We start from the raw sequence: 12,599 nt of genomic DNA, 5'->3' as shown, positions 1-12,599 counted from the left end.
ATCTGGAGAACGTGGGCCAAAATCGAGGTTGGAGAGGCACAGCCATGGACCGAGTAAATTGGCGTAACATCGTTAACGAGGTTTTATCAAATTAATTGATGTAACACCAACTAAATAAATAATAAATCTTTGAAATTAAATTTATGAAAACATTATTGAACATCAAATTTGTCTACAATCAAAACTAGTCTTAGTTTGAAATACTTTTAACCAAACTTTTCCTCATTCTACTAAAAATTTTAATTTTGTTTGACCATAACTTCCTAAATACTCGATCGATTCCAAATCTTTTTGCATGTTTTTGAAGCAAATTTAGTTGTTTTCAAACCTTCTTTACATTACATTTTTCTTAAAAATTGTTTTGACCAATCTATTCGACAAAAACTATCCAAAAACATGATTTTTTAATGAGGAAATCAAATTTCTTCAGATTATTTAAGTTTTTTCGCCGGAAATTGCATTTTTTAAAGCTTAAATTTATAAAGCATCCTGCCCTAATTAATAGTTGAAAAGTGAATATATTTTTAAAAATATGCAAACATAATTTTGTTTTAAAATTATTAACAAAAAAATGTTGCCAAGTCTTTCTCAAAGGTTTAACAAATGAGAAAAACCAGCTTTAAGCTTAAGAGATAATATTCAAGTAGCAAAAATTTAAAAAACTGGCATTTTGCGTTAAAAATCGTGTTTTTATGCAGTTTGTGCTTAATAACTTGGTCAAGACATTTTTTTAGTGAAATGTGATGTATGAAAGGTTTGAAAACAATTGAAATAGCTACAAAAGCATGTAAAACGATTTGGAATAGGTTTAGCAATCATGACATTATGGCCAAATAAAGTTGAAATTTTTAGTAGAATGAGGAAAAATTTGGAATAAATTAGTTTTGACTAAAACCTTTTCTGATTTTAGACAAATTTGATGTTATGTTCTACAAAGTTCTCATAAATTTAATTTTGCAGGTATGGATGCTAAAAGTTTTAAAATCGCCTGAAAAATAACAAAGTTATGTTTACTTCACTGAAGGTCATTTTCTATAACCTGAAAATTCACCTTCAAGACGCTTGCGCCACCTCTAAACGTTAATATTTTTGGCTCAGATTTAGAGGCTTCTCTTTTAATGTGATTTGAATTCAGTAGAGCACACGAATTTTTAGTTTTGAGAACTTTTGAAAAATAAACCGCACCCTACTGGACATAGACTCCGTACCTGCCACACGATGTAAGAATGCGAAAATTGCAACTCTGGCGAAGGAAGCTCGCACTTTATAACTGTTGAAGTGCTCTTGGAACACTATGCTGAGAAACAGGCTCTGCCCCAGTGATAACGGCATATGGAATAATAAGAATAAATTGGGATACCCTAACATTTGTCATCTCATAAAAGAAGTGTTTAAAATTATAATTAATTCAGTTACGTTTATTAAAATCCATGCATTTGTGTTAGTTCAACATTTGATTTCACTGTGTTTATTAAACATTCTCTTAGACTTCAACTTAACCTAATGCGATTCTGCTGATTATCAACAATATGACAGTAAAGCTTGGAAGCTAATGATCGCTATCCTACAAACTTTTAACAGCTATTTTCTTACAGTATCTGCTACGTACTGATTAAACATCTAACTAATCCTTAAATTGATGAAGTACCTTCTCGTAAGTCACTGTTCGCATGTTAAGCTTGTTGTTAATCTTCTGTTGTTACGCTTAGTTGCTAGACGGTTATGCTGCCACTCGTTGCCTTCGGGGAAACCTCAATCCGGTTCCACCTCTGGTATTATTGTTCCCTTCACTTGATGATCAAGTCATACTTTCCATAGTCCCGACCTACGATTGGAAGAGAATGGAATTAGATACTAGAATGTCATTATTTTCAATTATCATCGGTCAGTTACCTTCTTCCGCCAGTTGTTCCTGTTCGTCATCTTTGAGCTGTGCCCAACTGGCCGGACATCGGAAGCAGAGCACTTTACGTCCGGATAGTTCCCGCTTGATGCGTTGCCGCCACACGATCAGCACGAAGAATATCAGCACCCCGTGCAGGCAGTTGATGGAATCTATCAAAAACCTAAAAGCCAAACCGAACGACGGGCATTCGAGTGATATCGGGGAAATTAGAACGGAAACAAAGATTAGGCTCTTCAGAGAGCGTAATCGCCTGGAACATTAAAGTGCTTTTAAAGAGCACCCACTCAACAGAGATAGCATTGAAGAACACTGGTTCTCGCTCTTTGAGCATTTATTGTGTACCCACAAATCGATTTTGTCCCACTGACTTCAAATCTGTTATCAGAATTTTCGTAACACGTACAGTTTTTAAGAAACAAGTTTTCATATTTTCCTGAAAATACAACATTCCACAATAATTGGTAATATATGATTATCAAAATACATACATAACTTGTATGATTCAGCATAACATAAATTCTAATATATATTTTTGAATTATTTTTCCCAAAACAACATCAAAAGCAGTACAGTAGTTTCTTGATTTTATTACTGCTCATTTTTATATAGCCTCACTATGTCTTGCTTCTTTTTAGTATAGCTTCTCAATTGTCAATGTCATGGTAATTGTATAGTTTCCATTATCACTCGATTTCCGATTTGCTTTAGAAAGATTTGTAATAAAATTATATGACAAAAACTGCATAATATAAAATTACTCTTTTTTCGCGGAAAAAAATATAAAGTGAATTAAACTTGTTCTAAGAATGGATTTCGATAAGCAAATGCAAACACTTGTTGTAGAACAAAGAATTGAATATCCATGAAAATATGAATAAAAATCTCGTATTTCTCAAAAACTATGCGTGATTCGGAATATCTGCGAATAGAACCTAAATCAGCGGGCCAAAATCTATTATATCCAATTTAGATAATATCCAATTTAGTCGCCTAGTGTAACATCCAAACACACACTCACCAGAACCAGGACCGATGGAGGCGTCCGTCTTCCACGTGGAAAGAGATGATTTCGAAAATCCAAATAAGCCCAGCCAGCAGGAATAGCTTCAAGTAGAGCATGCATCTGGAATTGCGAAAAAGAATGAAATGTAAAAGGGAACTCCACGTCGTTTTGACACTTATCTGGCCGAAGAAGCAGTGTTCAATTTAGAATGGAATCAGGGCTGGGCCAGGCTGGCACTTACTTGTATCGGAGTGCTTTCTTTCGATCCGGGCTAATGTCATCGCCGCTGGCATGCAGATGATAGCTGGTCCACACGAAAAGGAAAATGTTGATACTAAGCATGACACTCAATGGCAGATAGACGAAGTAGGACTGCTCTCGTTCCGCTGTAAGAACGAATGAAGACTTAGAAAATTGTGTTGGGCTTGGGGAAAAAAAACTATGCAACTACGGTGAAATAGGACATAAATAGGAAAATGAAATCGAAATTGGATGCCATGAGCGCAAGATGTAATCGGTGGGTGAGGCGAGGTGGAATGAAGTAGCACATATCTTTGCGAAATTGAATTGCTACTGCATCCGCCGCTGGCTTGGCAATACTCTTTGACTTTACTCCACCCACCGTTGATCCAGGGATGGATTTCAATCGCTCGCTCGTCTATGATTATGACGAAACTATTTCCGCATTACTACACCCTTTCCACGTTGATATGCTTTTCGAATCCACGGGATCGCGAAATATCCTGTCAGATGACCATGACCGAGGATTCCAGGGGTGGTAGCGGGGCTCTGCTTAGAGGCTTTGTCACTATACTAATGCCAGTCTGTAAAAAGTCCTTATTTTTTGTAAGAGGTCTTTAAAGCCTCTTTTCTAAATCAAAATAAGGTGAACTCTGAAAATTCTAGAGGCTTCAAAAACTGCTAATGATACAAATAGCGGATACACAAACTCTCCCTATGATGATTGCTCGGATTTTTCCCAGAAGCTATTTCGGGATTTCCTTCAGATATTTTTCAGATTTTTTTTTCACAATTCTACCACCGAGTTCTTCGGTTGCCACTGTTAAAAGTTCTTCCAAAGATTCTTACCGGAGTGCTTCCAAGAAAATCACAAAAACTCTAGTGTTTTTAGAAAAACACCTACAAACACCTGCTAGAATTGCTCCAGGAGTTCCAATGCCAATTTTTCCTGTTATTGTCCCAACCGTTTTTACATCCATTCCTTCAAGAACTCATCCTGTTTCTTCCAATAATTGCTCTAAAATCTACTCCAGGGATTATTCGTGGAAATCCATCAAGAACTGTTACAGGAATTTATCAATCAATTCGACTTGAAGTTCCTTCAGCAATTTCTCCATGAATTTCAGCGGTATTTCATTTAGGGATTACTCCTTCAATTTTTTCTACTTACTTTCTCAAGTAAGATCTCCACAGATTCTTTATTGTGTATTAACGGTTTCACACCAGCAAATACCACGGCAATTTATTATGTAATTCCTTCGATCATTCAATCGTGTGTGGATTCGCCTGATATTTTTCAAAGAATTGCTTCAGAAGTCTCATTCGATTTATTGGGGTGCCTACTTCCTGAAGGAAATATCTGGAAATCTTGGAAATAACAAGGATAATGTTCAGGGAAATTATTTTAAAGCAATTCAGACTACAATTGTTCCATGATCAGGGATACTAGCAGTGAAACTCTCCAGAGCTAACCATTTTTGAGCATGAAATTTTTATCGATCAGACCAAAATTTCTAGTTCATATTTCCAGTTCAGTGACGATCAAATTTTATCAGTAAGTAATTAAAAGCTCGACATGTACGACTTTTCGTTCAGAAAAACAAATTTGGACTTTGGAGGAATAATCTGGAATTCAAACAATATTTAATTATAAATTTCGAAACAATCATGTTTATTCAGAAAAATTAAAAAATATATATATATATATATTAGACAGTTTCACAAAAATAAAAATTTCTGGGATTCAACCAGTCACCCCCAAGTCCTAGTTGCAATACTAAAACAAACTACCAGACAAATTTTCATCCAATTTGGAGAAGATTAGGAGGTGCCTCAAGTCGAAATTGTGTTTTTTGGCTATTTTTACATTCAAAAAATTCTACTGAGAATTTGGAAAAACGAAAATCAGAATGAATACCACTGGTTGAACGTATTATTAGTACTTTACAACTTTTGAGAACACTGTAAAACATACATTTCTCTACAGTTTTTGTTCTACGAGATTCTTAACCTCATGCCTAATCATAAAAGTTCACTCGTAGTATCATTCCTTTGTCATTTTTGAACATTATTGTAGTACATCATTTTTGTCTCCGAATTACAGATAAATTGTAAAAAATTGTCGAAAATACGACATTCCTCATTCCCCTGCATTTAGAGCTGCTGCCAAATGGCGCAATTGCTGACATGTTTAAAAATTGAAAATAGTAGCTTTGCTTTTTCAATGATGGATGATGATTGAAGAAAACATCTAGCAAATGTCATCAACGCAGTCGTGTTTCAAACAACATTCTCATTTGATGCCAAGCAATTACATATGTGTTATAGCCCCGAAGTCAAGCTTCTCGATTACCGATCTTGAGGATCAGAGTTTGATTCTTTTTTTCGAGTGAAACGAATGTTCATTATACGCAGCATTGAAAAAGGACTAAAGGCGCAAATCACTACTTGAGCATTTCTCTTCATTCACTTAGGAGTGGGAGATTTTTGTGAGTTCTATTGATTAAAACTCAGCCACAAGATACACTTTTGAATCGAACAATCGTGATGAAATTTGCTGGCCTCAAGTCATTTGGTCTATTGGAAAAAAAACACTCTAAATGAACTCCCGTAATCAAACTCTGAACCTCAAGATCAGTAGTCGAGAAGCTTGACCTCGGGGCTATATCACATATGTAAATGCTTGGCATCAAATGCGAATGTTGTTTGAAACACAATAGCGTTGATGACATTTGCTAGATGTTTTCTTCAATCATCATCCATCATTGAAAAAGCAAAGCTACTATGTTCAATTTTTAAACATGTCAGCCATTGCGCCATTTGGCAGCAGCTCTAAATGCAGTGGAATGAGGAATGTCGTATTTCCGACGATTTTTTACAATTTATCTGTAATTCGGATACAAAAATGATGTACTACAATAATGTTCAAAAATGACAAAGGAATGATACTACGATTGAACTTTTATGATTAGGCATGAGTTTTAGAATCTCGTAGAACAAAACCTGTAGAGAAATGTATGTTTTACAGGTACTTGAATGAACAGAAATCAATTTTATTAGGTCAAAACTATCTTTAATCGGCATACAGTGTTCTCAAAAGTTGTAAAGTGCTAATAATACGTTCAACTAGTGGTATTTATTCTGATTTTCATTTTTCCAAATTCTTGTTAGAATTTTTTGAATGTAAAAAATAGCTAAAAAACACAAATTCGACTTGAGGCACCTCCTAATCTTCTCCAAATTGGATGAAAATTTGTCTGGTAGTTTGTTTTAGTATTGCAACTAGGAATTGAGGGTGACTGGTTGAATCCCAGAAATTTTTATTTTTGTGAAACTGTCTAATATATATATATAAAATAAAATGTATACTAGTAGTAATCAATTATCCGCGGTTTTTCATTCAGAAAAAGCTCAATTATCTTCGAATTTCAGAATTGCTTAGGTTATTCGTGTTAATTTAACAATCGATTCAACCTTTTTTATTTTTATTTTTTTGAATAGTTGGGCTGTTTTTGCAGGTTATTGCATTACAATCTCCTAAAACAGTGGTACAATAGGGGGATATTCAAAACTGAAAAGACAATAGACGGCCTTTTTTTCAGTAGTAGTAAAAACGAATTCCTGAAGCACGGAAGATGAACTAAACTCAAAAAGTTATGTATTCACATTACGCTTGATTTCTAATCACTACTTTTTCGTTTCAGTTTCCCGATTGCAAGTAATTTACGTTTTTCATCATTTTCCATACGTTTTGACAGTTCTCGACTACCATTCTTCCATGCGTTTGTGTTGGAATTTCGAGAAATTTGAGAACCCAGCGTAGCGCGACCAGTGAGTGGAATACAAACATCCGTGTCGCCGCTCGGCGGTCAGTGAGAGAAACTGAATGTTCGAAAGGTTGTTGTCTGCACTTTTTGTAGCTGGCGCCAACTGTTAGCGTTTAGCAATGAAATAAACAGTCGTTACCCTATTAAGTACCTAGTGTTCATTGTTAAAGATTTTTTTAATTGTTTTTTTTTGCTCAGGTATTGGCTGTTTTAACACAATTTTGGTTTTGTCTGCTCTACAACAATGACAAACTTTGCAGGAAAAGGGGAAAATCGAACGAATACGAACTGCACTTTTTCCCCTACATAAAATCTGAGAAAATACAAAACCGCCTTCAGAGAAACATTTTAAAGAAGGCATGTTCGCATCCAATTGGGAGGTTAGTGCCATTTCCTGTTTTGAATCGAGTAAAAAAAAATGATGTGCATAAGTACGTTGATGTACAGAAATTTTCAATAGAACTCCAGTTAAAGTTGGCAAATTTAACATAAAATTGACAATATCTTTCCACACTATTGCTTTTTAAATTACAGTCAATTCACCTTTAATTACTAATGAATTTTGATTTGAAATTAAGCTCTGCAATAGTAAAAGATTTTATTTCACATTATTCTCCAGAAAAAAATATTTGTGTATAAAGTGACAAGTTTGAACACCAATATTGTATGAAATGGAATTCCTGAAAATTACATTTTCTTAAGATCAGATTCTAAGATTTCTGATGCTGACAGGTAAGTTTTAAGCATTCCTGTTTGATAAATAAAAAAATATCATTGTTTTATATCGTTTATACCATTAGCACAAAATTTTAATAGATGTACAATGTTATATTTCAATTTAAAAATTAGTTCTTGAACTGTTTGGAATCGTTATTTATAAACGATATCGGAAGCAAAGTTTTTGAAAAAAAAACTTGAAATATCAGGCATGTTAATTTCTGCAAATGAATAGACACTAATTTTCGCGTCTTATTTCTCGAATGTTCTCAAAACCAAACATTTCTGTAGCTTTCCGAATTCAAATCACATAAAAAACCTCAAAGTTTGAGGCAAAAATATTAAGATTTAGTTGACGTAGGCGACTGAAGGTGAATTCTCAAGTTATGAAATATGACCCTGGGTGAAGTATTCATAACTTTGTTATTTTATAACCAATTTTGAAGCTTAATTTTTTTTTCATAATCAAATTTATGAAATGTTTGCAGAGGATAACATTTGTCTAATACTAGTCTTAGTTAAACGTAGTTTTCGCTGAATATTCCCTCATTTTGATAAAAAGTATTCTTTGTTCCATAACTTCATGAACATTCAATAAAAGCTATCTAACATATTCTATTATGCTCGAAATAATAATTCCAAACACATTTCATTGACAAATGTTTTGAAGTTTTTCATCAAAAACTGCCCAAAAACAAGATCTTTTAATAAATTAAAAACAAATGGGTGTTTTATAATTTTTCGCCAAAAATTACATTTGGAGTATTTAACTAAAATTGACCCTTCGAATCAAATAGAGCATATGTTTTTTATCAAATTCAAATATATTTTTGTTTAAAATTTAATAAAAAAAAAGTTTGCTAAGACCTTTTTAACGGTTTCGAAAATGAGAAAAACCATTTCACATTTAAATTGCCTGATTCTAGGCTATTCATGCCTAAGAGCATTATAATTATAAAGGTTTTGTGGGCTTCGTGGTCGTGCGATTTCCGGCGTCCGCCATTTAGGCGTATTGTGAATGCCACGAAGCGTGGGTTCGATTCCCGCTCCAGTCGGTGAAAACTTTTCGTCAAACGGAAAATTCATCACTGGGCTACTGGGTGCTTTGTGTTGTCCATTGCCTAGTGTTCGTAACTGCTTTGTATGTGCAGCCTTTGGCTGAAGACGGTGTAAATTTTCTATTTTTTTAAACGTTACAACCTTACAACACTTTCGGCTCGAACTTTGAGGTTTCTCCTTTTATGGGACTTGAATTCAGAAGAGCACACGAATTTTTGGTTTTGAGAACTTTCGAAAAATAAGCTGCACCCTGTTTTTTACTAGTTACACAGCGTAACAAAAATGACACGTTTGCGTGTCTCAAGAACCAAATTATGTGTCTCTAGTAGATTTGGGGCTGCTGAGTCTGATGCCGTTCTCAGAAATGTTACAGCACGTCACAATTTTTTAGCTACAGGTCGCCAAAGTTGTACAAAACACTGCTTTTATTAATGTTTACATGAAATTTAAAGTACAATTTATCATACTTTTTTGTAATCTAATCCACCAAACATGCAAAATAGAACTTGAACTTTCATTTCAGACATAATTTGATTGAAATTGCGCGATTAAATTTCGATTATACCGATTTTTTCAACATGCTTGCAGTCTCCATACAAAATTCTTCGTTTCTTCTATATGGCAAAATACAACAATTCTCTAAACCATCAAAAAATAACTTTTCCGTATCGAAAATAATACAAACTTTGATGATAAGTATTGTTATACACATAAAGTTTGAATTCAGTGGCAAATTAAGCCAATATATTACCTTACAAGCTGAGAAACTTGCATGCAAGTTGGCTGAAATAGTCATTTTTTGCATTTTCAACAGTCAATATCTCAAAAACTGGACGTGCTATGATATTTCTGAAAACAGCAATGGATTCAGCAACCCTTAATTAAGTGAATAGCGGTATTTTGGTGCTGGAGACAAAAACGTGTTCCGCAGTGTTATCTCAGAAATGAATCTACACAATCCTCCAAGGCTTCCTCAAGCTTCAAGGAGTTTCTTGTAGGAGTTTATCAGATTTTTTTACATAGATTATGTTAGGATTTTCTTCATTTATTTAACAATTTGTTGGAGGTATCTCTGGAAAAATTTCTGGATAAATTCTTTGAAGATTTTGTCGGAAAATCTCTGGAGGAATTCCTGACGACACTACTGAAGTCACTTCAGAACATCAGAATCCTTAGTGAAATTCCTGTTGAAATTCTTCTTGAAGATGGCCCTAACTTTTTTTTGTCTAATCTTCACAACTACGCAGCCCTCAAGTTCTTCTCGGAACCAACATCTGGTATAATTTTTAAGGCAGAGAGGCTTGCTGGTTGGTTAGCAGACTGCCTATGTATCAGGCGTAAGGAAAGGCGTGCTATAATGATGCGTAAGACGACGGTTTTTTAATCCGTCTAGCAAATGCTGTGAAATGTGATGGATCAACTGTAATACATTAAGGGTGAAAGACAGAAGCAAGTGAAATATACAACTGCAAAGTATGAGGAAAGAGAAAGGTCTGGGGTTGAACCTATGATATTCTGCCAATCCCGTCTTACACCAGATCCATCGCCATCCTAACCGAAAATCTTGAACTAAATCCTTGTGAAATCGATGAAAGAATCACTGGATGAATTCCTGGGAGAGTTTCTTGAGTAATTTCTGAAAGAATCTTTGGTGGAGTTTCTAATGGAATCTTTGGTATTATTTCTGGTATTATAAGATTGATTTTTTATGTATCCTGAACGAAATTCTAAGAAGAACTCCTGAGGAAGCCCGTGAACAATTACTAAATGAACTTCTGAAAAAAGTGCCGGAATAATTGACGGGGTTGGTGGTCTAATGGCTATCGCTTCTGATTTGCAAGCAGAAGGTCGTGGGTTCAATCCCAGGCACGTCCCTTTCACATATTTGTAACACTCTTTGTCGAATACCTCATCCATCACTAACAAAACACTCCTACTTCCAAGGTAGCTGTGGGAAATTCAGGAGATTCTCCGGTTTTCTAGTAACAACGGCTAACTAATTAACGTTCCTTCCTCTCCCCGGTTGACATAAGAACGTGGCCGGCGCCGTTATCAATCGAGAAATATCAAGGGTAGTGTGATTGTACATTGAAGATGGAAAAAAAAGCTAAAAACCCAAGCTTTATCTGAGTGGTTCTTTGTGCAATATCACTGTCCTGATTGATCACGGAGTAGCAACTACGAAGTGTATGTTCCATCAGTTGATCGTTTTTTTTTTTGTTTGATCCTGAAAAAAGTGTCGGAATAATACCTGAAATACCTGATGAATTTGACATGCATCAGGCATTGCAGATTTTGTTCTCTTTTGAATTTGAAGCACGATTAAATCAAGTGAAGTTAAATATTCGATATATACCGGTTCATGATCGGCAATGTTTCGCAAGTTGTAACAAGCTTGATAAATAACAGCAAAGAAGCAGAGCCCCAAAGAGAGAGCGATGATTAAACCCGTTATTTTCGCTTATTTACGTTACGCTCCCAATTTATTCAGTGCTGTAGCTGTACACGATAAACAAGGTCTCATGATGTGCTGCGAATCATAATTGTTACAGAGAGCGAAAAGTGAGAGATACTTTCAGTTCTCTCAGAATTCAATTACTGACGAGCATTAGTACTTGTGAAAGTATTGTTACAGGAATCCCAAAAAGAATCTAAGAAATATCTAATCGGATTCTGTCTTGAAAATCTTTATGAACACTGTTATCCTAGCAAGACACTGTTTCGCTACCATCCCTGAGATGCTCCACATGCTCCAGTAACCAACCCACCCCATCCGAGAGACCCCATCGCTATAAGTATGGTAATTTCGCACTTTATCGGTTCGATCCATAAAACGCATTCAAGGAAATTGTATACTCGTATGCAGATCCGTGGAAACTGAGGAAAAGCGAGTAGATACTTACTCCGGAACCAGCAGGATATTTCTCCGAACGTCGGATTCCGCATGTGGTAGATGTAGACCATGACCGTCAAGGTGAGCGCCACCGTGTGTGCGTAAATGTGGTTCAGGACGTACCATGCCTTCTCTCGGATTTTCCACCGCCGTGCGCTGTAATTGATAGGGGGGAAGAGAACGTGAATTGGGGAGCGGAAAATCGTCCACGGGTAGAAAGGGGGGAGGGGGACAATGATTTGCGATTTACGAGCGGTCGATTCCATCAACCTAAACGCGCTCTGATTTGGCCAAATCTGACTAAGCGATGGGATTTCTGACTGTCTGTTTGTCTGTTTGTCTGTTTGCGTAGGAAATATGGTATATCCGCTGTGGCGCACTGTGCATCCGAGCATACACCGCGTTTGTCATGCTGGGAATTATGTAAAATCTAGGCTACATGCCTACGTCATTTGAATGATGACCAATCGCAGCGGAACCTGACTCAGCCATTCATCATTGTCTGTCAGGGAGGTACAGAGAGCAGAGAGCCACAGCAGACCCATCGACGGGTTATCGGGGAACACTATTACTCACACTGTCAACTTCCAGACGTTGGCCATCACCGTGTTCAGCCAGGCGAAGTAGCTGATCATGAAGAAGTACATCAGGAAGGCTGGAATGGGAAAAAACAGAGATAAGTCTATTGAATCAGTGGTCCTCACCGGTCTTAAATTGTACAAGTTGTATTGATGTTGGATTCAAGTTATGTTGATATTGGATTGAAATTTAATGACTGTACGATTGAAATTGGTTTGATGTTGTATTGAAGTTGCTTTGATGTTAAATAAAGTTAATTGAAGTTGTATTGAAGTTACTTTGATATTGAATTGAAGTTGAATTGGTATAGGATTGAAGCTCAATTGAAGTTGAATTGAAGTTTGATTGAAAATGAATTGGATTTGGATTTGGATT

At 35.7% G+C, this 12,599-nt stretch overlaps 1 protein-coding gene across 1 annotated transcript; it reads right to left on the bottom strand.

Moving 5' to 3' along the window:
- Positions 1-1,397: 1,397 nt before the first annotated feature.
- LOC5574919 (probable G-protein coupled receptor Mth-like 1) lies at positions 1,398-12,376 on the bottom strand (the record flags this gene model as incomplete). Its single annotated transcript, XM_021857032.1, has 6 exons — positions 1,398-1,825; positions 1,894-2,066; positions 2,925-3,029; positions 3,151-3,295; positions 11,656-11,801; positions 12,222-12,376. Coding segments are annotated over 6 exons (762 nt in total), but the record flags the coding sequence as incomplete, so codon positions are not given.
- Between the last annotated feature and the right edge of the window lie 223 nt (positions 12,377-12,599).

Source organism: Aedes aegypti, unplaced genomic scaffold, assembly GCF_002204515.2.
Source record: "Aedes aegypti strain LVP_AGWG unplaced genomic scaffold, AaegL5.0 Primary Assembly AGWG_AaegL5_hic_scaff_629_PBJ_arrow, whole genome shotgun sequence".
NCBI classification, from domain to species: domain Eukaryota; kingdom Metazoa; phylum Arthropoda; class Insecta; order Diptera; family Culicidae; genus Aedes; species Aedes aegypti.
Note: the sequence above shows the minus strand (reverse complement) of the source record. Positions and strands in the feature narration are given on the sequence as shown.